At 42.9% G+C, this 26,045-nt stretch overlaps 2 protein-coding genes across 5 annotated transcripts; one reads left to right on the forward strand and one right to left on the reverse strand.

The window, feature by feature from the left end:
* Nucleotides 1-32: 32 nt before the first annotated feature.
* On the forward strand, nucleotides 33-13,516 carry IKBKB (inhibitor of nuclear factor kappa B kinase subunit beta). Of its 3 annotated transcripts, none has more exons than XM_075444815.1 (21): nucleotides 33-218; nucleotides 292-386; nucleotides 1,168-1,285; nucleotides 1,617-1,686; nucleotides 4,847-4,935; nucleotides 5,405-5,494; nucleotides 5,833-5,957; nucleotides 6,286-6,393; nucleotides 6,699-6,828; nucleotides 7,288-7,482; nucleotides 7,732-7,849; nucleotides 8,209-8,332; nucleotides 8,592-8,743; nucleotides 8,855-8,916; nucleotides 9,941-10,050; nucleotides 10,313-10,362; nucleotides 10,906-11,005; nucleotides 11,195-11,342; nucleotides 11,552-11,679; nucleotides 12,386-12,476; nucleotides 12,732-13,516. In XM_075444815.1, exons 1-21 carry the CDS (start codon nucleotides 114-116, stop codon nucleotides 12,798-12,800), a joined length of 2,277 nt encoding a protein of 758 aa, XP_075300930.1. In that variant the 5' UTR covers nucleotides 33-113; the 3' UTR covers nucleotides 12,801-13,516. The 3 variants fall into 3 exon arrangements, with proteins under 3 accessions (XP_075300930.1, XP_075300931.1, XP_075300932.1); XM_075444816.1 differs by having other exon boundaries at nucleotides 7,735-7,849; XM_075444817.1 differs by lacking the exons at nucleotides 33-218; nucleotides 292-386 and adding an exon at nucleotides 858-882.
* A 39-nt stretch (nucleotides 13,517-13,555) lies between these two features.
* On the reverse strand, nucleotides 13,556-24,555 carry VDAC3 (voltage dependent anion channel 3). Of its 2 annotated transcripts, XM_009938696.2 has the most exons (8): nucleotides 24,484-24,555; nucleotides 23,470-23,519; nucleotides 19,349-19,501; nucleotides 18,110-18,162; nucleotides 16,506-16,733; nucleotides 15,423-15,573; nucleotides 14,285-14,342; nucleotides 13,556-14,040 (listed from the first exon to the last, which is right to left on the reverse strand). In XM_009938696.2, the coding sequence occupies exons 1-8, from the start codon at nucleotides 24,548-24,550 to the stop codon at nucleotides 13,949-13,951; spliced, it is 852 nt and encodes a 283-aa protein (XP_009936998.1). In that variant the 5' UTR covers nucleotides 24,551-24,555; the 3' UTR covers nucleotides 13,556-13,948. The 2 variants fall into 2 exon arrangements, with proteins under 2 accessions (XP_009936998.1, XP_075300940.1); XM_075444825.1 differs by lacking the exons at nucleotides 23,470-23,519; nucleotides 24,484-24,555 and adding an exon at nucleotides 20,013-20,105.
* Nucleotides 24,556-26,045: the final 1,490 nt, after the last annotated feature.

The raw sequence follows: 26,045 nt of genomic DNA on the forward strand, positions 1-26,045 counted from the left end.
CTCCTTTAAGGGCGGGGGGGCGGGTGCCAGCGCCACACGCGGCTCGCGCCGGAGCCGGAAACGTCGGCGGACGCGTCCCGGGCCCTGCGGAGCCCGAGCGCTGTGGCCCCGCCATGAGCCGGCCGCCGGCCCTGCAGGCGCAGACCTGCGGTCCCTGGGAGATGAAGGAGCGCCTCGGCACCGGCGGCTTCGGCAACGTCATTCGCTGGCACAACAAGGTAGGCGGCGGCCGGCCCCCTAGGCCCGGCCCGGCCCGGCGCCCGCTCAGCCGAGCCCGTGCTGTGTCCGCAGGAGACCGGCGAGCAGGTGGCCATCAAGCAGTGCCGGCAGGAGCTGAGCCCGCGCAACCGCGACCGCTGGGCGCTGGAGATCCAGATCATGAAGCGGTGAGGCTTCCTCCGCCACGGCGGGCGCTGCCGGCAGGGCCGGGCCGGGCCGGGCGGAGCCCGCTGCCCGCTCGCCGTCGGGGCGGGCCGGGCGCAGCGGCCGCCAGGCGGGGTTGCGTCAGCGCCCCCCGGGCGCGCGAGCGGGGGCGGCCTTCGAGCGCGGATCTGACGGCTGCGCTGAGGTGAACGGCGGGAGAGACGGCCGGCCGCTCGCTCCTCTTCCGGGGGTGCCCGGCCCCGACGGGCAGAGGCGCACGCTGAGGAAAACCTCGCGCTGTGTTTCGTCAGTGTTGAGTCTTAGACTTGCTTCTTTGGCGCTTCTGCCGCCGCCTTTGGTGTTACAACAGCTCTGCTATGTAGCCGCGCTTTTGGCTCGCTTACTGTCTGTGCTGGGTGGTCCTTCGGGGCATTGGATGGATTTTGTAGAATGCAATGATGTGATTGCGATTTGGGTCTCTTCTGGAGGGTGACGGACAGCATCGCACTCCCTCACAAGGTGCGTTCCTGTAGCTCCTAGGCGGATCAGTTGTGCATGTGCGTTGAAAGAACACACTACACGTGAAACGCAAGGAGTTGGGATGAATATAGGTCCATGGAGGACAGATGAATTGTAGACCTTTAGAATTCACTAGTTCCATTTCTAAAAGGTTTCATGTCCTTGTAGGACTTTGCGTGATGATGATGAGCACATGAAACTGCATAGCTGTTGCAGAACAGTTGTCTTTCGGGTGTTATCCTGGCTCTGCTCATCATGTGTACTTGCCTCATTTCCATTCCTCAGGCTGAACCATCCCAATGTGGTGGCTGCCCGTGATGTCCCTGAAGGGATGCAGAAGCTTGCACCAAATGACTTGCCACTGCTGGCCATGGAGTACTGCCAAGGTGGAGACCTCCGCAAGGTGAGGTCCCTGGGATGGTGACCATGGTCTGGATCAGCTTCTCAGCTGATCCTAGGGTTTCCGTTGATATTTCCCTGTAAAACATCTGTTTTCACATCCTGATGCTTCCTCATTCTTGTCGTGGCAGGTTTTGGTGGGTTGGTCCTTGATACTACGTTCAGCTTTTGAAGACTAAAGTGCTTTCTGAAACTTTTTGTATTTGTTTGGCTGCAAGTGACACTGTGAGGATTCATTGCTGTTACTGGAACTTAATCCGTGAGACTTTGTGGGACTGTGAGCCTCATTTGGGATGCAGGAGGGAAAGACTATATTCTGTGTTGTTTTCTTGCAGTACCTGAATCAGCTGGAGAATTGCTGTGGCTTGCGGGAAGAAGCTATTCTCATCTTGTTATCTGATATTGGTAAGTGGTAGCAGTACCTTCAGTTGTCTGAACTGTGGAAGCCCTTTCAATGCCGAATCCACTCTAAGGATATGCAGTGGTGACCTTAATGACTCCATCTTTGACTGACCTTTGCAGAGTATACGTGTTTCCTGTCTTGCTCTGCCAGGCCTCTCTGTGGAAGAGCCAACCTTTGATTTTTTGTTCTTGAAAATGTAGAGATGGATTTTGTTGCCTAGCAAAAGTGCCATTCAGGATTTCCTGGAAGGTTGTGGGTAGCTGAATGCTTGCCAGGTTTATGATGCACATCAGTCTCCACCCTCAGCTTAACAGCTGATCATCAGGACTTCAGAATGTGTGTGATCAGTGGGTTTCCATTAGCATTGGGTCAACACTATGTGGAATTTTAGACAGTTCTTGTGCAAAGATTGCCAGGTGCTGTCTAGAGACTTTTGGGGTGGAGTTTTTTGGTCAAGCTATGTTGTGATCTTACTGAGTTGCAGATGAGGCAAAACTGGACAGGTGCTAAGGCTTTAGAGAGAAGATATTTAAGAAATGCGTCTGGGACAGATGTATGCTTAGAAAGTGAGCTTGTGGCAAGAAAATAAACATGCTTTTGTCGTTACTTTTACTGCAGGTGTGGCTGTTAGGCATTATCTCCCATCCTTTGTGTTCCAGAGCATTTGTATGCTGCTGCCTCATCCTTGTACTGCTTAGAGACCCAGAAATGATACTGAGTGCTGACCAGAGACAATGGCAGATCACATTTAGAGTGAAGTTTGTGTTCGTGTGCTTGTGTGTGTATGGGAAGAGGGACAGACCCAAGTTTCAGTTGTATGATCTGAACTGTAGCTGATGAGAAATATTTTTGACTATTGGTACAACTTGTTCTCCTGATCACTTACAGTGCATGGCTAGTTGGTCTTTCTGGGGTTACTGTCGATAGCTCCTGAAAGTCTAGCTGGATCATATTGTACTGAACAAGAGAGCTCTGTCTGGGAATGCAACACTGTCAGAAGGGACCCAAAGTCTCAGAGAGCAGAAAAGCGAGTCCCTTTGGCTCAGGCTTGAGTCATGGCTGAAAAGCACAAACTGGAAATGCTGCCAAGTTTTGTTTTGTGTTTTTTTTTTTTTTTTTTCCCCCTAGCTCCATGATTTTTCTTTTTATCCACAGGAGAGGAGATAATATATCAAGGTATTGTCTTGAGCGAGAAAATAGAGGGCATTTATTCTGCCTTTGTGTGTTCTTGAGTTGAGATTTTTGTCTTTCTAGTATAGATGGAATTCATCAGTCTGCCAGTTGTGGGGTCCTAGCGCTCTGAGCAGAGAAAGTATGTTGGATAGAAATTTCCTTTGAAGATTTCTGCAGGTGAAAGGAGGAGAAGAACACCTGGTGGACCAAACAGGAAACAAGCGTTTATCAGAGCAGCTTTTGTATTCTAGGTTAAGACTGTTGAAGAAACAGATAGGTAAAGAAAAGCTGAGTATAGCCACTCGATTGTCCAGCCAGGATGTTAGTGCTGATGAGTTATTCTGTAGGCAATTAGGAGAAATTTCTGGATTGACAGCCTGTGTCTTTAGGCAAGATTTCAACTTCCCAGACATCAACTGGGAATATCATACTGCTGTGACATGCAGGTCATGGAAATTCTTGAAGTTTGTGGGAGATAACTTCTTGTCACAAGTGCTCAGCCAACTAGGAAAAATGTCCTCCTAGACTTGCTGTTTGTGAATAGAGAAGAAATTGTGGGAGATGTGATGGTATGTGGCTGTCTCGGCCACAGTGATCATGCAATGGTTGAATTAAAAATTTTCAGTGCAATGAGAGAAAAAAAGGACAGCAGGGTTGCTACCCTGGACTTCAAAAGAGCAGACTTCAGGCTACTGAGGGAGTTATTTAGCAGAGTACCCTGGGAATGTGCTTTTGAGGGCTGAGTTTTCTGTGAGTGCTGGTCAGTTTTTAAGAATCACCTTTTAGAAGCATAGGAGCAGCAAATTCCAGTGTGTTGTAAGTCAAGCAAGAGGGGCAGAAGACCAGCTTGGCTGAACAGGGAATTCTTCATGGAGCTCAAGAGGAAAAAGAAATTGTGTGATCTCTGGAAGCAAGGTCAGGCTTTTCAGGAAGATTACAGATCTGTGGTTCATACGTGCAGGGAGAAGACATGAAAGGCCAAAGCTCAGCTGGAGTTGAAACTGGCCAGTGTTGTGTCAGACAAGACAAAAGTCTCTTGCAAATCATGTTAGTAGCAAGAGGAGGTCTAAAGAAAATTGGACCGATACTGGTTGAAGATGGTCACCTGACTAATCGGGATGAATTAAAAGTGGAGGCATTCAGTGTTGGTTTTGCTGGTGTGTGTTTTTTGGGGTTCTTTTTGTTTGTTTGTTTGTTTTTTTCCTCCTCGGTCATTAATAGTAGTGATATATCTTGGGCTGCCTGGTCCCCTGAGCCAGAGGACCTCGAATGCGGGAGCAGTGACTTTCCATTTGTGGACGCTGAAATTACAAGGGACCAGCTGTATCAGCTGAATGTTCACAAGTCCATGGGGCCTGATGGGATTTACCCTGTAGTACTGAAGGAGCTAATGGGTGTTACAGCAGGACCCCTTTTGATCATCTATGAAAGGTCTTGGGAGTCTGGGGAGGTCCCCGCTGACTGGAAGCTAGGCAGTGTCATTCAAATTTACAAGAAGGGTGTGAGGAAAGACCCAGAGAGCAAACTCTGTTTGTGTCCAAAGTGTTTGATGCTGACTTTTTCTCTTGCACTTAGTGTTTCATCGAATGTTTGATTGTACAAGATTTGACCAAAAGCCATGCTTATACAATGGTAGAAATGAATGATTGAATAATTTGGGTTGGAAGCGTGTAAATCTCCCCTCTTTTAGTTTAAAGCCATTACCCCTTGTTCTATCGCAACAGGCCCTGCTAAAAAGTTTGTTCCCATCTTTCTTTTAAGCCCTCTTTAAGTATTGAAAGGCCGCAATAAGGCCTTCCCGGAGCCTTCTCTTCTCCGGGCTGAACAACTCCAACTCTCTCAGCCTTTCTTCATAGGAGAGGTGTTCATTGCTGTGGCCTTCTCTGGCGCTGCTCCAACAGGTCCATATCTTCCTGTGCTGAATCCTTACTGAGCTTGTGCTGGGTACTGTTAGTTACACTTTTACAAGTTGCTTTTTCTGTGTCTCAGCTTCTGCTCTCAGGTACCTGCATGAAAACAGGATCATCCACAGAGACTTGAAACCAGAGAACATTGTGCTGCAGCAAGGAGAGCAAAGGGTAAGCAGGAACCAGGTGTCTCTGCCTGCATAGACAAGTAAGTGTGAGAGGAGCATGCAGTTGCAGTGGTCCCCCTGCAAGAGCACTCAACCCAGGATAACAGCTAGCTCAGATCTGTGTGTCAGATGAACAGAATTTTGTGTGCCGCTGAGATGAAAAGTTGTATTAAACTTCTGGTAACACCTGAGGTTTTGAGTTTCAACTGTTAAGGAAAGAACCAGACTGTACCGATTGACCCAAGATCTGAATTAGCAGTAATGTCTCCAGTTCTGTGTCTATCAAGCCAATGACAACTTCACATACTCTGTGGTTTTAGACATCTACAGGAGCCTTCCATGTCCACTTCCATCTCTTTGTTGGCAGCTTTCCTGCATGCTTTTGAAGAGCTGAACCTTTTCTTTCTCTGCTGTATGGAGTGCTTTTAATAGGACTTCTCTCTAGCGTTCTTATCCTCTGTTGTGTGTTTCAGTTAATACACAAAATCATTGACCTTGGTTATGCTAAGGAGTTGGATCAGGGTAGCCTCTGTACATCCTTTGTTGGAACTCTGCAGTACTTGGTAAGGAAGGAATGCAGCTACAAGAGCGGCTACCACTTTGCGGTGGGATAGAGTTAATTGTTAATCAGGCTTTGGGGTGGGATGAAGTACTTGCCCTGATATGGGGTGTGTTTGGGGTGCTGCAGCTAGCAAAGGTGTTTTGCTGGCACTGAGTTTTCACAGTGTATGCTTGCTATGTCTGTTATACAGAAGAAGCAGGAATGCCAATAACCTCTGCTGTTTAGAGAGAATCTCAGAGCTGTGAGAGGCAGAGCGCTGTACAAATGTTAATGAGCTCTTAAGGGATAGAGAGAGGTAAGAGATGGGTGGCTTTCTCACGTGTGTGTAAACTGTCTCAGGCTCCAGAACTGCTGGAACAGCAGAAATATACGGTGACGGTGGATTACTGGAGCTTTGGCACATTGGCCTTTGAGTGCATTACAGGCTTTCGACCATTCCTACCCAACTGGCAGCCAGTGCAATGGTGAGTGGGCTGGGGCCAGGTGATAAGAAGGGTGCATGCAACGTGACTGTCTCGTTTACAGGAAGTAGAAGTGTGGTCCCTTGATTCTTAGGGTAATATCCCTATGTTCCTTGCCCTTATGGAGACTGACTCCCTTCACAGCAGTTTGACCTACCTGAGCAAGTTCAGCATTCCTGATACTTGCTCTTTGGGATCAGGACTGACTGCTGCAGGGCAGGTAGCAGAAACCAGAGTGGCATCTGTCAAGAGTAGCTTTAAGAGCCTACTAACATGCAGGCTGGGAAAGGCAGGTGACTATTTCACTGTTGTACCTGCTTGAATTCATTAGGCATACAAAAGTGCGACAGAAGAGTGAGATGGATATTGTCGTTTCAGAAGACTTATCTGGAGAAGTCAAATTTTCTAGCAGTTTACCCTGCCCGAACAATCTAAACAGGTAAGGACTAGAAATCTGTTATGCCACGCTGGGACAAACGTTCTTCTGCAAAAGGACCAGGTTTATATTACATGCCTTACTATGTTAATCTGTGAATAAATTGAGTGCATGACACAAACAATGCTGATGTCCCTTGTCAGACTTGTGTAGTTGTGAGTCTCTGTTTCTGCCTTCTAAACACTTATGATTTATGATCCGGGTGGGGAGAAAAGTTGTTTGTCAGTCCTTCTGCAGAGACCAGACCATGTGGTGACTGCAAATGCACTTTTACCTCTTCCGATCCCCTTCTTGTTTTGGTCCTTCAGTGTTTTGGCTGGGAGGCTGGAGAAATGGCTGCAACTGATGTTAATGTGGCACCCACGGCAGAGAGGTACAGATCCTACATATGGACCCAATGGGTGCTTTAAAGCTTTGGATGACATTTTGAACTTGAAGGTAAGCAATGGGTCTGTAGTACCCCGAAAAGTTTTCCAGAGAGCAGTTGCCTGTATCCCATGCAGAGGCTTGAGTCATAGGCCTAGGAGGAGGAGCAGCACAGAATCTCATTTAGCTGTCTGCTGACAGTTAGTGACAGGTGTTTTCCTCTTGCTTATTTGAGGACAAAGATGCCCTGAGCTTGCTGAGAGTAGCAAATAGCTTCTGTGTGTGCTTGGTTCCATATTCTGGTACAGGATTCTGTGGCTGAAGCTGTTTAATTCCCACGTGGTGCCTCTTCCAGTTGATGGAGGACAAACACTTTAGCGTAGTGTTATGAAATAGCTGCAAAGTGACTTCTTGAGCCCTGCAAGCGCTTTGAACAGTTTATTGGTGGCCAGTGTCTCGGTCCTGGGATCTCTGCTCAAACGTGACCAATGTATCTTCGGCCCTTCTCATGTCACACTACTCTTCCTGTAGTTGCTTCATGTTTTGAACATGGTTACGGGAATCGTACACACCTACCCTGTGACAGAGGAGGAGACTCTGCAGACTGTGAAGGCTAGGATCCAGTCAGATACAGGAATCCCAGAACAGGACCAGGAGCTACTGCAGGAAGCTGGACTTGCATTGTTTTCTCAGAAGTTGGCCAGTAAACATATAGCCGATAGCAAGGTGAGTCTGGACACTCCCTTCCTTGCTGTTCAGTGAATCAGCAGGCACTGCTCTCACTTTGGGAGCACAGCACTCCCTGCTGTTCAGGCAGGCTTTTGTCCTAGTAACCACACAGACCTAACAGCACTTGCAGAATAGGTACCCTCTTGCCTTTGGTGCTGAGTCGTTGGCTGAGGAGGAACATTCTATTTATGGTGTTGCTGAGGCTTGCTTTTTCTGAGAGAACCTAGCTGAGTCTTTTGTCTTCAGCAGGTGAATGATACTGCAGCTGCAGACACAGACCTCCTCTTCCTCTTCGATAACCAGAAAGTTGCCTATGAGGCTCAGGTTGCCTTGCGTCCTCATCCAGAAAGTGTTGACTGCATCCGTAAGAACTTTCTTTAGCATGAATGTGAGAGGTTGTCTGCGCTGAGAGGGCTGCCTGTGTTCTGTGTTCAGTGTCATGTGCAAAGGGTAAAGAGAGCTTTTGCATATTGGGACTGAAGAAGCAGTAAAATGGACTGGCATAGCATTCATTCAATTTGTCAAAAGAACTGAGGAAAGGAAGTGTTTTATTTTGATACACTGGGGAAGCTGCATAGGGGTTAACCAACTATAAGCTTTGCGAGAGCTAATGTGCCCCTCAAAGGAGTGATGTTTTGGTCTGTTTTGTCATGTGATAACACAACTTTTAGGCTGCATGCTGATTTGTACATTTTCCTCTCCCTGCCCCCCTCTTGTTTCCAGTTCAGGATCCAAAGAAGAATCTCCACTTCTTCCAGTTGCGTAAAGTGTGGGGTCAGATCTGGCACACAATCCGGATGCTGAAAGAGGACTGTAACCGGCTTCAGCAGGGGCAGCGAGCAGCCATGTACGGTGGCAGTTTCTCTAAAATACTTATCTGTGCCTTTGCTCCCTGGTGGAAGGGAAAGGACAGGAATGGGACCCTGTTGGAATGGGGAGGCCCATGAGTGGAGCTGTTAACAAGTAATGAAAAGCTGAGAGTACTGTCCTCTGACACAACTACTTTTGTGCTTACTGCTACACTCTAAAGTATCTACTTTTGATATAAGTGGAAGCCAGTGTTTTTAGTTTGGTAGGGTAATAGGACCTTCTTTTTGTCCATGTAGGATGAATCTGTTGCGTTACAATAGTACCCTCTCAAAGATGAAGAATTCTATGGCATCCCTTTCCCAACAGCTGAAAGCAAAGCTGGACTTCTTTAAAACAAGCATTCAAATCGATCTGGAGAAGTATAAAGAACAGATTGAATTTGGAATTAGTGAGTATAGCACCTGGCAAACAGTGGTCTTTTTATGCCTCTTATCCCCACAAAGTACCTTTTCGTGTATGAACCTAAGAAAAGCAGTTGCTCTTCTTTCATTCCCTGTAGCTTCTGAGAAGCTGCTGTTTGCTTGGAAAGAGATGGAGCAAGCTGTGGAACTTTGTGGGCGGGTATGTTTCTAAATCTAACTGCTTATCCTAAAGAAAGAGAGGTTGTTTGTTTGTTTTGTTTTTTTTTTTTTTTCTTTTCATCGTCCTCCCTTAATAGAAACTTCTTGTGGCTGGGCTGATTCCACATGTCACATACCCTTGTTTTGGATGGCACCATTTTTGTCCATTGCCAGTACTTCATGAAGCTCACAGTGTTTGTAAGGCTTGGCAGGGGGAATGCAACAGCAGATTTTGCAGTGGTTACACTCGGATGTCCTGCTAACCCAATTCCGGAGCCAGGATAGTGGATATGGAACATAGGTTAAATGAATGGGAAAGCGAATGATAAGATGATTGAACACAAGAACTTTAAGCATCAGTCTTGAATTTTGAAAAGGCAACAATTTCCCATTCTTGGTGCACATTCCACACCTGCTCCCAGTAAGGCATTCAGCCTTTTGACATAAGACAGTGTAACCCCTGTAAGTAGGGCTAAAAACCGTTGTTCCCAGATGAGAAGCGAAAGGTGACTGGTCAATATCTTATTCTTTTCCAACACTTCGTCCTCCTCTATTGGGGCGAGGCAGAGTGCAGAATGACTGTCTAACAAGTGGCAGCTTCTGCATGTGAACGAGTTCAAGTGAAAAGCAGAATTTGGGTTGCCAGGAGTAGATGTACTTGTGTGCTGAGGGAAAAAGGGAAAAGCATTGATGGATAGGATGAGAGATCTGCAGTAGTCAAGGAAAAGGAAGCAGGATGGCCTGGAACTAGAATAACATTTACTAGAAAGTCTGACCCTTCAATGTCATTTTGTCGCAGGATGAATTTTTTATGAAAAAATTCTTGGAAGTTGTTCTATCCCAGACCACCAAGCTAATTTCCTTGAATTGAAATTACTCATAGTCTCATTTGTCTTTGTCAAAGGCTGCTGTTTGCATGTTGCTGATGTGTTTAGAAACATGAGTGAGAAAGGAAGAGCCAATGTGAGTGGTAGTATCTCTTAGCATGAGGCTGTCCCATTGCTTATGTTCCTCCCTGCTTTCAGGAGGATGATGTGGATCAGCTAGTGAAGAGGATGATGGCCCTGCAGACAGACATTGTGGACCTGCAGAGAAGCCCACTAGGTCGTAAACAAGGAGGAACACTGGAGGATTTGTGAGTTAAACTACCTTGAACTTCAGATGCAGGGGTATTGCTAGTATATGCTTATTCTCTGCAGGACAATGAAAGTGCTATCTCTTCCACCCAAATTATAGGGGACTGGGAGGACCTTGACACTAAAAGACAGTTTTTGACTCCTTACCTGTCATTGGTCTGAAATGGCAGACTGTTACATAAAAGATTTGAGTTCTTGAACCACTTGTTCATAATTTAGGTTCTAGTGAAGTCCTTTGTGTTCTGTGCATTTTTCTTCTAGAGAAGAACAAGCCAGAGAGCTGTACCGGAGATTGAGAGAGAAGCCAAGAGGTAAAAGACATTTTAGCTCAAGGTTAGCTTGCTTTATGTGGATAGTAACTTTGCAGATACAACAATGAGCACCGGGAAAGCTTTCTCTGCATTCTAGGCCTGCCCATACACTAGCTGTACATGGACTGTACTGGACTTGCTTTTTTTGTGAGAGTGGAGTCAGGGAGTCAGTTTTAAACTAGGCCAGCCTTGCTTTCTTGGCACCTTCTGAGCTCCTCTTGAAACTTCTCTGGAGCTCTTCTCAGAGCAAGCTGTTACTGCAAGCATATGCTCTGCTTCTGTGTAGGAAGGATTAAAGACAGCTCTTCCTTTGAGCAGTTATACAATCCCAAGGCATTAGACCCACCATACCAGCTCTGCTTTCGAATTCTCATCGTTTTGAACAAAGTGGCTAAAATCCAGTGCAATTCATCCCACTCAAACTCACATGCCCTAAACTTGGGATGTTTCAGGATTGAAGCAGCAGTAGAAACAAGCCACTAAGAATCTTCTCACTGTCCTATAAGCCTACCTTTCTGTGTAATACTCTGACTCTCATTCCAGATCAGAGGACAAGCGGTGACAGCCAAGAAATAGTACGACTGCTCCTACAGGCAATCCAGACCTTTGAAAAAAAAGTCCGAGTCATTTATGCTCAGCTCAGGTGAGCTTTGTAGAGTCAGCTTTTATTGAGGGTTGAGAGAAAGCATTTTCTCTTTCAGCAAGAGGTTTTGTTCTAGAGGCTTAAAAAACTGTGTGCAGCTAATGAGATCTGAGTGTTACAGGAAATAAGAAACTTCAGAAATGTTCCCCTACTGCAGTTGCCCATGTTGCGATCTATTTTTTTTAATAGTAAAACTGTAGTTTGCAAGCAGAAGGCACTGGAATTGTTCCCCAAAGTGGAGAAAGTGATGAACCTGATGAATGAAGATGAGGAAACAGTTGTTAGGCTTCAGGAGAAACGACAGAAAGAATTGTGGAACTTGCTGAAAATTGCTTGTGTAAGTAAAATAAAAACTCCAGTTTAACCTGACAATATGGTTGCAGCAAAGATTACTGAAATAATTAATAGTAAGTGTGGTGTGTCCTATGGTTCTTTTCCCTGTTATTTTGAATTAGTATTAAAGCCAAATTCCAGGCTGTCTTATACTCCTGGCTGCTGGAAATTAGGGGAAATAGCTGCAATCTGAATCTTCTGTGGTTTCTTCAGAGTAAAGTACGCGGTCCTGTTACTGGCAGTCCAGAGAGCATGAACACATCACGTCTTGGTAGCCCTGGTCAGCTGCTGCTGCAGGTACCTTCTGGAACCTACAATTTATCAGAATCTGTCAGGAAAAGGTGAGGCAAAGTCTGGACTTCTGTAGCTGTTAATACCAGCACTACAAAGCTGGGGCTTCCGCTTTGTGAAATAATGACTTGCAGGCTTTCTCACATTTTGCACTTTGTTCAGCTTCCGTTGTCCATTTCTACCTAGCAGCTGGACTTCCTGGGGCTTGTGAATCGTGCTTATGAAAAGTGGGGAATAATGTGTAGCTTCACTTCTCGCTGCCTCAAAAATAAATGGTTTATTTTATCTGGAATGGTTGGGGTCGCTTGAAGTACACTGCCAACAGGAATTATTGGAGCACTGTCATGCAGGGTGATAGCAGCTGAGCTTTATCATAAAGGAGAGACTGCTATAACCAAGCACGTGTAGCTCTGGCTTGCTTAAATGAACTGGGTCACCAGTTGGAATGACAGACATTGGTTTGTTTATTTGTATGTTGCTTAATCCTTTAGTTTATACACTGTTCTGCAACTTTAGCAACAGTGACTCCACATAATTAGAACCCAGCTCCAACTTGGAACATGCTTCCTTTCCCCTGTCCCAGTAAATCTGGGGATGCCACTGACTTTCCCAGTTGTGATGTGAATTACTAGCTTATGAGCTGCCTGGTAAAGGTTAATATTCTTCAGTGCTCTGCAGCATACCTGCCAGAATCTTAAAGGTAGAGGCAGCATCTCTTTAACCGAAACTGCCATGGAAAATAATTGTCCCTTTCAGTGAGGAGCTACTGCTGGAATCACAGAAACTCTGTAGCCAACTAGAAAATGTGATGCATGACACAATGAAGGATCAGGAGCAGAGCTTCATGGTAATGTATTTGATATTCTTCTATAAATGGACTGGGGAAGCTCATGGCTTCAAACTTCTGCTTGTGTAACTTTGCCACAAATATGTAATGTGTTTAATAGAAATACACATATTGCTCTTTTGGACAGAGTAGGAGTTGTGGGCAAGAGAAAGCACCCACACCCCCACTTAAACTGCTGACTGACATTATTATTCCTTGCTTGCTGAGAACAGGAGCCGTGCGCTGGGGACTTAAGTTGTGCTGTTTATTCTTTAGGCTCTAGACTGGAGCTGGCTGCAGCTACAGGTGGAAGAAGCAAATAGTCCAGCACAAACGCAGATGTAAAATCACTTCGGTTGCCTCTGAAGAGATGCTGCTTCAGGAAGCCAACTGTGAAAAGCTGCTGCCTCTGAGAAGGGAAGTTCAAGTGCCTGCTTCTACTGTCACCTACTGCTTATGTGATACACAGGGCCTAGCTTTTAGTATCTGCCTCTTGGACACTTCCCCCCCCCCCCAAAGATACAGTAGGAAATGCCTGTTCTAACTGTTCGGGAAAAGTTCTTCATCATGCCTTAAGACAGCAGATATTCTCTGTTCTGGTGTATCTTCCCTTAGGAATCACATGTGGTCTGGCTGCCTTGTAGGCTTTCTAATGAACAATGGACAACACATGCAATCAGCTTGCACAGTCACTGGTAGATGTCACCTTCCTAATATACTTGAACTGTGAACATAGTTTCTTAACTTTGCTGATTTGCACTTTTTTCTTGAGTGAAATGGTTGTACTTACCTAATACTTGTTTCCTATATGGGAACAAAATTATCTAAAATGTGTAAACTTTTGGTTTGCTCTTTTTGATACCCTCAATAACATTTTAATGAAAAAGCTGCTTTAACTGTGCAGGTCTCTAAAACATGATAGGTGTAAGGATGTTATCCTAGAGCCCACAGAGAAGGAAATCTTCTGCGTACACGTGTATTTTAACAAAGCATTTGCAGATTATCTATTAACCATGCTTAAGGTTGCACCAAAGAAAAGCACAGCTGGGTGGACCATAGCTTTTCTGAACCTCATTGAGAGACAAGACACCAACACTACATTCCAGCTGTGACCAATTTATTTCATTCTGATGTAAACTGATTTTTCCACTCTAGCACAGAGACCACCTTTTATAAAAGGATGTGAAGTACAGGACATGCAGGATGCAATACAGTAATAGGGAGAGGTGGGATTTTCTTCTGGTTTTAGGAACATTTAAAATACAGGAAACTGAAGTGACATGTGGCACAAACATCACAACTTCCATGCGTGCCTTCAAGTATCTTCATTTGATGTGCTGGCACTCTCTGCACTTCAGCGTTGGGTTAAAATGATTCTTTGGAAGAGCAGAAAGTTCACACTTCTTCAAATTTCAGAGTAATATTAAGGCCAAAACAGACGGGGTACACTTTTCCTTCATCTTCCAGAGCACCTTGTTTTACCTAAAGCTGCATTAAGCTTCCAGCTCAAATCCCAGCCCAACTTTGTGACCTCCAGCACTGAAATTCTTGCCATCAATCAAGCCTGAGAGGGTCAGCTTTATACCTAGGAAAGCAAGTAATGAGACCCTTCATACACTGATATCCCTGTACAATGCCCTCCCTCCAGTACTTGAGCCTCCCTACTGTGTCTTGGTTGCTATAGGAAGTTCTGTACATACACACCCTTTACTTCTATGAGCCTATGTAAGATTTCTAGCTAATTTATCCATTCTATTCTAGACATGATAGTACAATAACTCACAGTGTAGTACTATTACTATTTGCTGGTACCAGTTGGACGTACATACCAGGTCGGAGGGCATGAGTGTAACCAATTCCAATCAGGCTGGCATTATTCAGTTTAGCCTACAAGAAATAAAGAAATCACAATATTTATACACCATGTATAAATATTCAGACAGAATTGTCCCGGTGCCCTGAGAAGGTGGCTTATGCATTAACTGTTTCAGCTACTTGTAGACTAACCTCTAGCAGAGGTGTATTCCAGTCTTCTCCTTTTCTCAAGTTTCCAACTTAAGTAATAGTTCCAATCGTTCCCTCAAATTGTGACCCATTATGCCTACATAAAATGCCACCCTGTCCTTCACTGCCCACAGCATTGTCTCTTTATATCCTTTAAAGGGCTAGTTACTGCAGTCCCTTCGCAGCAAATGCAGTCTGTCCTCTTCATAGACCTCTATTCACAAATTGCTTACTAGTGGTTATTTTCTTTAATGAACGATAAATACATGAATATGCAAACCTATTTTTGCATTACTAAGTTTTGAGCTGTTTATAATAGTATTTCCCGTCTTTAATTTTGGCTGAATTGTCCTGGAACTAATTCTTGTTTTGAAGCATAACAAATGCTTGCTGCTTTAGTTCTTAGTGTTAGAATGTACACATTGTTACTTTTATTCACTGTCACTTCCCCATGGACATGTTTTGCCTTCTCAACCTCTTTCTCACTATTTAAACCTTTTAGCGTTTTTTTGGCCTTATCATTTCGCAAGAATTTGCAAGCGTCAGTACCAACGCTTATCTCAGGACCTCAGCTGACTTTCAAGGGTTAACTGATTGTTAGGAGAAGGCTGTAAGCTCAGCTGACCTTCCACCATTTTACTGTAGTACATTATACATTAGATAAGAATTAGAGATTTAAAAGGGCACTGCATCCTCTCATTACCTTTTGAAAACATACTTTGCATAGTCTCCAAGCACACTAGCCCAATGAGTGACTATTTCGCCACGGACAAAACAGTGCTTTAGAATTTTTTTCATCGTTTCACAATTATGACCTGTGAGGTCCCAATTTAAATTTGAACCACAAACGAAGCCACAGTTTGCCATACTTTCTCAGTAACAATTTAAAGCAACTACTTCATACCACAAATTTTCAGTATTTAAGGGAGCTTGAATTACTCGTTCCTGTAACAAAATTCTTACCACAATGGAAGTCTTCTCATCCAGTTGGTACTTAGCAGCAATACCAAAACGTGTGTTGTTACTGCCAGCCGTCCATGCAAGATTGACTGATGTCTCAACCTTATTATTAACCTTCTGATAAATAGACCCACCAAACTCGGTGCCATCATTCCTGTTTGCAATAGATGCAAGTGTATCAAGCCCGGCCTTGTACAGTAAATAGTAACTCTTTAGATTAACCCTTCCCCACAATCGTTTCATCGTTATCTCTTAAAATGAACCAAGAGCTCAAATACTTCCCTGGACCCACGCTCATCTGCTTCCTACCTGGAGCTCGCAGACTCCTGCCCAAGTAGTTTTGTTTTGTTTTTTTTTACCCAAAACATACGTTTGGCTTGCAGAATGGAACAAGGCTTTCCAACAGTTAAGACCTATGGTTTGAGGTTCTGACAAACAAAAACCCCACCAGATAACTTGCTTGCTTGTCTTAACAAAGCAAGTGTATGATAACACATCAAGGCACAAATCCAGAAGGAGACTTAAGTCATTTATGAGACTGATGAGACTGAAAACAACGTTACTGCATTGCAATTGTTTAAATACACTACCTACAAAAAGACTCAGAGCACCTGAATGCCAAGACTAGGCCTACACTGTGATGACAGCTGGAAACACTCAAGCACAACGCAAAACACACCTCTCTCCTCCACCTCAGGCATTTCTGAGCCAGAAGCTTTCTGTCTGGTGGGTAGGGGAGGGGAAGCTACAGTAGCTTAATTGAAGGCTCTTCTATCTAGTGCCAAAACAGAAGTTAAACTTTACAGATTTTAGTTCCAAGTTAACATTATAAAGTGCCTTTACACCACTATCTTACATACAAAAACCCCAAAATTACCCTGAAACAAGGTCTCAAAAGACAGCCAAGAGCTGGAAAGTTGCTGCTGCTTTAGTTGTACTGAAGATGAAGACACCGAATATAAATTATTTTAAAACAAGCCAGCATCCGCTTCCATCCACCCACCTTTCACCTAATTCCATTACTGCTCACTATTTGTCTAGTTTGGCTCCTCTGATAATGTTTGTCTAGGTTCAGATAATACTTACACATTAGTGTGCAGCTGAAAGTCTCCTGCCTTATATCCCAAGGCAAAGTTATTTTGCGAAAGCTTAGACTTGGCTGTATCAAAAGCCATCTGGTAGCCAGCAAGCCAGCCTTCATAGCCCAGCACTGCCCAGCCATAGACGGTTGGTCCAGAGAGATCAATGTCTATGTTGCAGCCTAGATTTACATATTCTCTTTTGTAGGAGGTCTTCAACTTTCCACTCTTCTTCCTGCAGAGAGAAACATGCCATTTTATCCCTGCTAGTATACAAGTATGTATTATATGTAGTTTTATTCACATATCTATGTGCCTTAAGGCCAGTTCATTAAATGACTGTAATGCCTACTCAAAACTTAACAGCTGCTGAAGATAAGAGTAATATAGGTCTTATGTATATTTACATGGTGCTGCTTTTTCCTCCACTGTATATTTATGTGGTGCTGCTTTTTCCTCCACCATCTCCAACTCCTTAAAATCCTCAAGAAGCAAGAAAGACAAAAGTGTTTCTGCTTAGTGCTCTAAAAACCATCAAGTTTCAAATTTTGTTCTCCACAAGTGAGTGCAATGCAGTACAGCATCATCAGTTTCTTTCAGGAGCATCCATGACATCCTGCACCTATAGCTGGCCTTTCTGTCCTTCAGTGACTTTTTAGTCTGCATGGTTCTCTCCAGTATTCCTTCATGTGCAGTGCTTGCTTTCCTCCCTTCTTCACTGCTGGATACCAGTCCCCTCTAGCGAAAATGGATTTCCTCAACCTTCAGACATCATCCACTTAGCCTTTTTCTGACCCTCTGGAGAAGGCTCTTCCTCTCATCTTTGCGCTCATTTTGCTATCAATTCAAACTTAACCGAGACAAAACTTTAGCACCTCTTTAATCCTCTCCCCAATGTCCTTTCTCTCCCACTGAAGACACAGCAGAACACCATGCTGCCTGTCACTTATACCTAGGCCTGGGGGTCTCATTTTTGACTTAAATTCTCATTCCTTACATCCAAGCAGTATTTCAGTCAAACTCTTTATTTTTCTGATAGGCTCTCCCCAACAACAAGGAAATACCAGTAATTATTTACAAAGCAGTCTGCAGCTTTGTGCATTATGCAGACAAACACCGCTCTTTTGCTCTACTGCCTACCAAAAATAAATATATAACTGAGAAAGACAAATTCCACTGCCTATCATAATACCTCCTCATTCAGTTGTGCATAGACATTTGCCCAAAAGCATCAGAAAAAAAAAATAATTTTGCTTTGTGTTCTTAAGGCACTGAGTTGACAGCAGTAGGACTGTCAACACCATGACAAAGACGGTACAAGTTAAGTGGTCCACGTAAGACCTAGCAGATTAAGGGGAGAGTTACAAAAATATAATAGCTACTGCAAAACAACAAATTTGCCAATGGCCAAAAAAGCTGAAGAGTCATTTTTAGCGGATGTAATCCTTCTGAGCCCGGTATTACCCATCGCCTTCAAAATATCCCACAGTGCCTGCAGAATATTCTACAGTAAATTTTGAGCATTTACACAATAACCAGAATAATCATTTCTAATTGAAAGTTACGGGACATTCTAGCACTCCTTAGATAAAGGTGACAGAAAATATTTACCCTGTGTTTGGTACAAATGTAGTGTCAAGAGCCACCTTCAATCCTTCAGCCAACTGCAAAGAAAAACAGACACATCTGCTCAGAACTCTGCTGAAACCTGATTTGTTATATTCCACTACTATAGCTCTACTTCCTGTCTAAAGAGAAGACAAAACACAACCATAACCTTTCCCACATGTTTTACAACGAAATCTGAAGATGCTGTATGATAAGGGATTAAAAGGGATTTTCTGTGAAAATTTGGACTTTTTCTCCCCACAATAAGGCCCTGTAATAGCGTGTGCTTTGTAGATACGTTATTACACAAAGATTTCAAATCTAGTGTTGACAAGAAAACTGAGAATCTATGTTAGAGAAAGAAAACTGTCAGTTCATTGCTTGTTCCCTACAGTTACATTATTCATGCTTATTCCCTACAGTTCCAACAATCCATACGGTAGCTCAAGAATCTCTCTCGGAATCTACACATATTCTTTTAAGACACACTACTAACTTCACAGGCCAAACCGTGTACCCGCCTCAGCTTTCCCACACTTATTTTGAGCTGGACAGCATTTTAAAGCACAGCTAAAAGTGCAAAACCATAACTACGAAAATTTATGGCTATACATGGCAGAGGGCACCACAGAACTTTTACTACCTTTGGCATCATTACCTTACGCTTCAGACATTAAGTGAAAAGCATAAAGCTGTTACTTTGAGAAGGAATTGTGTGTTTTGAGAGTGCTGTATGCTAGCAACCCTTTGTGTAAGCAGTGTCAAGCTGCAAACACTTGTCTTTTTCTTCAACCTTACAAAATATATTCAATCTCAAGGCAGCCAAACTTAAGTCCCTATGCATTAGAGCATTTAAAACTACGAGACCCCTCTTTTGCTTTCCCTGCATGACTGGACAGTGACAGGTGTATGTAGCTAGAGTGCATCTTTAAACACGAACTCCTATTTAGAGTGGGTAATAGTGATATTTATTCAACCAGCTAGCTAGTTTTGCATTCCCGTAACTGCAATAACTCTGTACCTTTGGATCAGTACGTACCAGCACATTGCTATGGAAATGCCTGCACCTCCCACCCCCAAAATTCATGATGCTCTCAGTCTGTGCATTCTGCAAATACACATCACTTCTTTCTTTTTAGTACTCCAGATGGTTTTGTGCAACTTTCACTCTTCCATGTTTTCTGCTTAATACTTTCTCATACCAGTTGCAGAAACATTTTCAGAGTATCTACTTCCTCTTACCTGATCCTCCATGGAAACTTCTGTTCCCAGTGTGTTATCTGTGTTCCACTTCTGGGTGAATGTAAGTCCATAGTCTTTGATCTTATATTTGGTCTCTAGACTGCCTGAAGCCTTGCCTGTGTCTGTGTTGGAAGAACCAGTTGCAGTGAATTCCTGCCAAGAGCATAATGTGAGTTTCAGCATTCTGATATTCAATTACATTCAGTTTTTCCACTCGTCAAGTGCCAGCACTCATACTTGCTGCCCTTAGGCCTTTTGACAGACCCTCAAAATCCTCATACCCCTCTTCCCTGTCCCCACCAAAAATACTTATTTTTGCATCACAAAATGCTACTCCTTTTGGCAGCTCTGTTCTGGATATTTATTTTATTGAGGTGTGCTGGTAGAACCCTGGAACTTGCTAGGTTGGAAAAAGCACTATTACACAAAGACCTGACATCTTCACTTACTTTTCATCTGCATCATAATTAGAGGGGGGGGAGTAGGTAATCAAATCTTTGCCACACTTTTTTCCTAACTTATCCACCAACCTCCCCTGCACCAAAAAAGAAACCTTTTTCAGCCCTCTTTTTTCCACTCCAAAGCAGCAATTGTTATTTCCACATTCCACAACTTGCTCTGTATCTTCACATGGATACATACCCAGATACAAACAGATACTCGCTTGGGATACAAAGCTGCTTGTATCCTTGGATTTTTCCTCACCATCTCCTCTGATTCCCCTTATTATCTTACCGGTACTGTCCCAATTGTGCATGACATAGCACCCGTTAAAGTCCTCCTGGAAATCTACTCTCCCTTAAGAAAAGCAATCCTACATCCAACTTATGCTGCTAGATGAATAGCAAAAAAAAAAACAAGGAAAAAAAAGATTTTTTTTTTTTTTTTTTTTTTTTTTCATTTCTCCAAACATCTCATGGGTTTCTTCCTTTGCATTCTTTTTTTTTCTTTTTCCACCTTTCAGCAGTGAAAATGTTTTCTGGAGAATGGTCACTGATGCTTTTCACACTGACTGCTGCACCTTAACATTGTTGTTTCCCCTACCCTTTATACTGTTGTCACTTAAGACTCTTCATATACTATGTTGATGACTTTAGTACCTTCTCCCTCAGCCTAACTTCTCTGTCATTGCCTCAGCCAGAAACTACACTTTTGAAGCTAGGTCACTGCTTTGTAAGGCACCTTAAAATTGCAGACCTTTTCTCCTTCACAGTGTCAGAAAATAACGTGACCCCAGTGGCACCTTGACATCTCTCCACGAGGCTGGTCCTTCACTGACACACTAGTGTAACTGAACCAATAACTCTGATTCTTGTATAATGTGTATTTTGTCACATGCTGTCCCTATGATGTTTGGCCAGTCCCCCAACACATCAGAGCTTCCTGTTATTTAGGGGATTTGCAGTCTCAATAAACACCTCTCCTTGAATAACTCAGAGGGAGCCTACTCAGTGTTTCATGCACAACAGAGTACAAAGCAATGAGCAAGCATATTTCCGCTGTAGTAAGCTCAAACTGTATCAGCTAGTTTTTAAAAAGCATTTGAGAACTGAACTCATTTCAGTTGTCCTTATTTCTCAGATATTTTTCTTGAAGAAAGATAATTAATCTGCCAATACATGTCCAAGTTACGCCTCTCTTGAAGTTTAAATACTGAAAGATACAATGATTAAGAGATGGCAGTATCCATTGCCAACACATCCAAGCCTTGGAACCCTGACTTTCCAGATCCATCTCATTCCAGGACTACATTCCTGAATGCTGCATACATTACTTTTACAATTCTGGGCTTTGCAGAGTGTACAAAGACTGTCTTTAAATGGTTTTGAAGTGCCAGGGAAGTACGGCCAGGTAACACTGCTTACACACCGTGGGGATTTAAAAAAAAAAAAAAAAAAAAAAAAAAAAAAGAGTTACTCAAGCTAATGCACTACTACAACAGCTTTATAACACATCTAGCCAGCTAACAAAAATATGTCATGCAAGTCAGGATGTGTTAGACTATCCTTTAAGACATAACTGCTACACACTGCTCTAATGTCACTTCCACAAACTCAGTGTAAAGACATCTCAAACCTGCATCAGAATTCAGAAGTAACTTTCTTCTCATCTTAGGGCAGGTAACCGGACTAAAAAGGCTTGATTTGTTTCTCAGACCAAGCAGATGAAAGACTGCAAAATGCTCTTTTCGCAGCCAAAGGAAAAAAAAAACCCTGAGCTGTCGTATGATCAAAAGCCAAAGCATTTTGCCAGGTATGAGAACTGGATCTCCTTCTGGAAACAGAAGGCACACAGTCAGCCTCTGCTGTCATCAATCTTTTAACTGTGTAAACTACAGACGTCTCATCAAACCATCTCGTGTAGAAGCATTTCTTGAATTTTTTGTAGCTGCAAATCAAACTCATTCTGGCTCCATGTCACACTCCAGTCTGAATCAGCAGTCAAGCTCAGCTTCTCATTGACTTTCTAGTTTACGGTGGCTAACATCTTCAGGAAGGCCATGCATTTACTAGGCCACTTGCAATCTATGAAACAACTATAACCAATAGACACTACCACTGTTGTTTTTTAAGTCCATGGGAAAAACATCCAAAACATTTCTGTATATAACAATAAGAGGCACTATTAGTACCCAAGTATGAATTAGATCTCACGCTTTGTTCCTAACCTTGTCTCCATCCCCAAAATCCCATTTTATTGTAGCAGAAACACTAACAAGCAGAAAATCTGAAGCAACAGACAACTGCATCAATGCTGTACCTATCTTCTTTTCCCTCGTGGTGTTTTTACAGTGTTCTTATTGTGGACTGTTGGACAAAGATTGCAAATGGCTTACACACATGGATCGTACAGCAGATCAAGAGCTATGGACACAGTAAAACTTCATGACATGGATGATAAAATGACTCAAAACAATGCAACAGTTCATGAACAACAGTGTGCACTACAGAAAACCTCGCTAGACAAAGCAATAAAGAGCCAACATTCCAAAACAGTCACTATTCTTACCAGCTGGATAAACATCCAACACGAAAGTTGCATGAAAAAGGAAAAGCCTGTTTTAGAACTTAATACGGTTGTTCACGTTCTGTCACATTCAGAAGACAGCATAATTAACCATTAGCATATTATTTAAGAATCAAAACTTCCAGCCAGGAAAACTATGCATATCGTAAGATGTCAGTAAGTGGTAGCAGTCATAGTATAGAGACCACATAGTTCCTTGCGCCTACACATTCCTGGTGCACCATGCAAGTAATCCATCGAAAGCTCAATTGAGACAGAATACGGTAACACAAAAGGAATGACTTACACCATCTGCATGATAAGAATGCAAGAGAAGGAGGGAGCTAAGACAAATATGGTTATGAAATAGGCTGAAAAGCTGCACAGCTTACCAACCAGAACAACATCAAGTGGTAGCATACACAGAACTGAGACTCAGTGTAATTGTAAGCTTATCTAGTCAACTATACATGCCTGTGGTTAAAGACCAAAATTATGAAATCCATTCCTGGTTTTGCCAGCCCTCCTGTGAAATCATGAGGAAGCTCCACTTCTCCATCATTAAAATGGGGATCATAGTATTTTCTAGTTACCTGAAGTGCTAAAGCTTAATTAATGTCTATAAAATACTCTCAAATTCTACATAAAGGGTACTGCAGGGTACTCCACCACTCTCTCTACAGTGGAGATAAGTGAAAATGAAGTTAAGTTAAACTGTGGCTATTACTTGCCCCTTGGCCTTTTGGATAGAAAGTCAGCGCGGACTCAAAATCCTATAAAAACCAACAACAGCAGAGAAACCCAGCTGCATTCATAAACAGAAATGAGAGCTATTTAGGGTGAAGCAGCTCATGTTTGGGATATGGCAATGGGAATGGGGAGGAAAGCTACATGTCCACCACAAAATGTGTGAAAATTCTTGCACGCTGCAGGAAAAGAAGTACCGCTACGCGAGTTCCACATGTCATTACAGAAATACCTCAGTCAGCTACAGGTTTTAAAATGAGAAATGAAAGACAGAAGCAACACCTGTTAGCAAGTTATTATCCCCAACCAGTTTAGGAATTTGCCCTTCCATTGCAACGCTGGTGATGTTGAAAGCCCCCAGTACTTACCACCCCACTGGAAGACTTGGTCTTCAACTCTAACTTGACCATTCCAAATCCTGAAAATGGAAGAGTACATAGCGTCTGTTTCACCACAATATACAAGCAAGGCTTATTTCCAACAAGTACAACAGGTATGGTACACTGACCTGAAACAGCCTATTTTCATATTTCAACAGCTGTTGATCTTACTGAGGAATGACTGAAGGAATTTTGACAATTCAAAGTGGGTGGCCTCGTAATTTATAGTCAGTCACCCATCATCAAGTATCTCCACCTTCGGTAGCTACCTGCAGTCTAGGACCAATCAATACAGTTACCCTTTCTTCCGATTTACTCAACTTACTTTTATATTTCTGATTGCAGGGCAGGAATTTTTCTTTCCCCCTTCTCTGAGAAAATTATGTTTCAACTTACTTCAATCAGTGTCATACAGAGAGACATTATTGCTTTCTTCCTGTTCTTTCTAACGTGCTATGAATCTACAGAAATAACTGGCCCTTGCACAGAGTAGAAAAGCCTGAAACAACTGACACTATAAAGCAGGGAACCTGAGTTCAATTTTAGCAAAGTCTGAACTTCGGGTTGGCAGACAGCAGACCAGAGCACTTTTTAGTTTTATGTAGTGTATGGATTTGGGATACAAATGCAATCTTTCTTACACACTCACAAAACCAGATAAAAAAAACTTCAGCACTTTTAGTACTGCTCCCAGAAAAGTGACTAGTACCAGAATTTCTCCATTTAAATTCTTTGAAGAGGAATGCAAATACTGTGAAATTATTTCCACTGTAGCTATGACAATAGGCTATTCTAATTAACACAAAGGTCATTTTACCTCAGGAACTTGTTTGTTACATATCTAAAATTCAAATTCAGAAGGGGCTAGATGCTCCAGGCCTCTGCTGAATTCCTACCACAAGGTATCTGGGGGATCTCTGGGGTACTAATGTTTTTATTGTCATTTTCAAGACACCGAAGGAAAAATACAAAAGGTTATCAAACCACAGTCACATTACTTACCATATCCCTTGTTGAATACATCCCTGGCAGACTTTCCCAAGTCACTGTATGATGGTGGGACAGCCATAGGATCTGAAATATGTTGGAAGCTGTAGGAATCTCGGGTTTAACAGTATAAAATCTAAACTATATCCAAAGCATTTAAAAATATCTGTGACTAGTTCCCTCTGCATACTTCACTGATATGGAACTGCAAGACCTTTGAAAAACATTTGTGAAAGTCATCCTTGTGTCATCATTGCTTTGTCAGAAACAGAATCACAGAATGGCAGGGGTTGGAAGGGACCTCTGTGGGTCATCTAGTCCAACCCTCCTGCCAAAGCAGGGTCTCCGTTATTTGGAATCACTAAACCCCAGGAACAGTATTACATTCAACTACGTATGTAGGCCACACATTCTTACACTGCAAAGAGAGCTCACGGAAGCCTTATCACTGTTCCGATAACAAGCAAACCTTGCTTTCCTGACAGGACCCCTTCTGGAAAAGACACCAAGTGGCGAAGCCATGTCAGCACCGAACAATCCCAAAGAAAAAGACATCTGACTTCCATGGTGCACTTGTGATTTCTTAGTAAGTTTTTTCATAGATTTGGAAAATATAAAAAGAGATCTCTGTACGCTGTCCAGCGGCCACCAGTAAACATTTCTGCACTGTGTATACACAGTAGCAAAAACTACATTTTCTAATACAGGTACCTGTTACAACTACTTTGGATGACAAAACTCAAAAGGACAGGCATGCGATATTACAGCTACATGACATATTTAATGTTAGTTACCACAATTTAGGGATTTTGCATCAGAAAATCCACACCGAAAGAAGTAGGAAAACTCTTCTCTGGTGGAAAATTAGTCTTCCTCTTCTAGAATAAGTATGCCTTCATGTAAATGCGCACCTGCTCCAGAAAAAAGAAAAAAGCTAACAAAGATGAATGCTTTTTTTTCATTTTAAGGGTAACTCTTTGCCACTTAATCCTTCCTACAGCTGATGCATTTATTGATATTCTTCTCTGCAACACCTGACACCAGAAATCCCTGATCCTCCATTTGTTACTTATGCCATACTGAAAGACTAATCTAAAAAGTAATAATGCAAGTGAAACATGTAAAATCCCTAAAGTCATCACTTCCACCATTTTAGCTGCTTATCGGTGTACTCGGTCCCTCTGTCACAAATGCAACAGTATCTGTATTGAGCAATTAAGTCCTGTTTTCAGATCGCTAGACCTTTCCGAAAACAAAGCACTGGGGCAATTTACATCCCACATTAGACAAACGCTCTATGTTCGGTGACTTAACTAACCTGCACTATGTATCTATCAATACATGGACGCGATGATCCTTACAGGTCCCTTCCAACTTGAGATACTCTACGAATATATACATGTAGGTTTAGAGGATCTACAATAGCTGGACATGACTGCAGGTTTCTTATCTGAAGATTAGTATGGTACGTCTCAAAACTACTATGTAAAAAGGCCTTTTTACCTGTCAAACACGGAGGGAAAAATTACAATCAGTGAATCATTAAACTGACAAAAGAGAAAGGGAATGTGTAGTTC

The sequence above is a fragment of the Opisthocomus hoazin genome, chromosome 28 (assembly GCF_030867145.1).
Source record: "Opisthocomus hoazin isolate bOpiHoa1 chromosome 28, bOpiHoa1.hap1, whole genome shotgun sequence".
In the NCBI taxonomy this organism is placed as follows: Eukaryota; Metazoa; Chordata; class Aves; order Opisthocomiformes; family Opisthocomidae; genus Opisthocomus; species Opisthocomus hoazin.

Excerpts from the sequence above, each read along its gene's own strand:
- IKBKB (XM_075444815.1), top strand. The coding sequence starts at position 114 with ATGAGCCGGCCGCCGGCCCTGCAGGCGCAGACCTGCGGTCCCTGGGAG. Across the intron at positions 4,936-5,404 it reads TGCAGCAAGGAGAGCAAAGG|TTAATACACAAAATCATTGA; the intron begins GTAAGCAGGAAC and ends TGTGTGTTTCAG. Across the intron at positions 7,483-7,731 it reads AACATATAGCCGATAGCAAG|CAGGTGAATGATACTGCAGC; the intron begins GTGAGTCTGGAC and ends TTTTGTCTTCAG.
- VDAC3 (XM_009938696.2), bottom strand. The coding sequence starts at position 24,550 with ATGGCTGTCCCACCATCATACAGTGACTTGGGAAAGTCTGCCAGGGAT. Across the intron at positions 19,502-23,469 it reads CCAAGTCTTCCAGTGGGGTG|GAATTCACTGCAACTGGTTC; the intron begins GTAAGTACTGGG and ends TGCTCTTGGCAG. Across the intron at positions 15,574-16,505 it reads TTTCAGCTGCACACTAATGT|GAATGATGGCACCGAGTTTG; the intron begins GTAAGTATTATC and ends TATTGCAAACAG.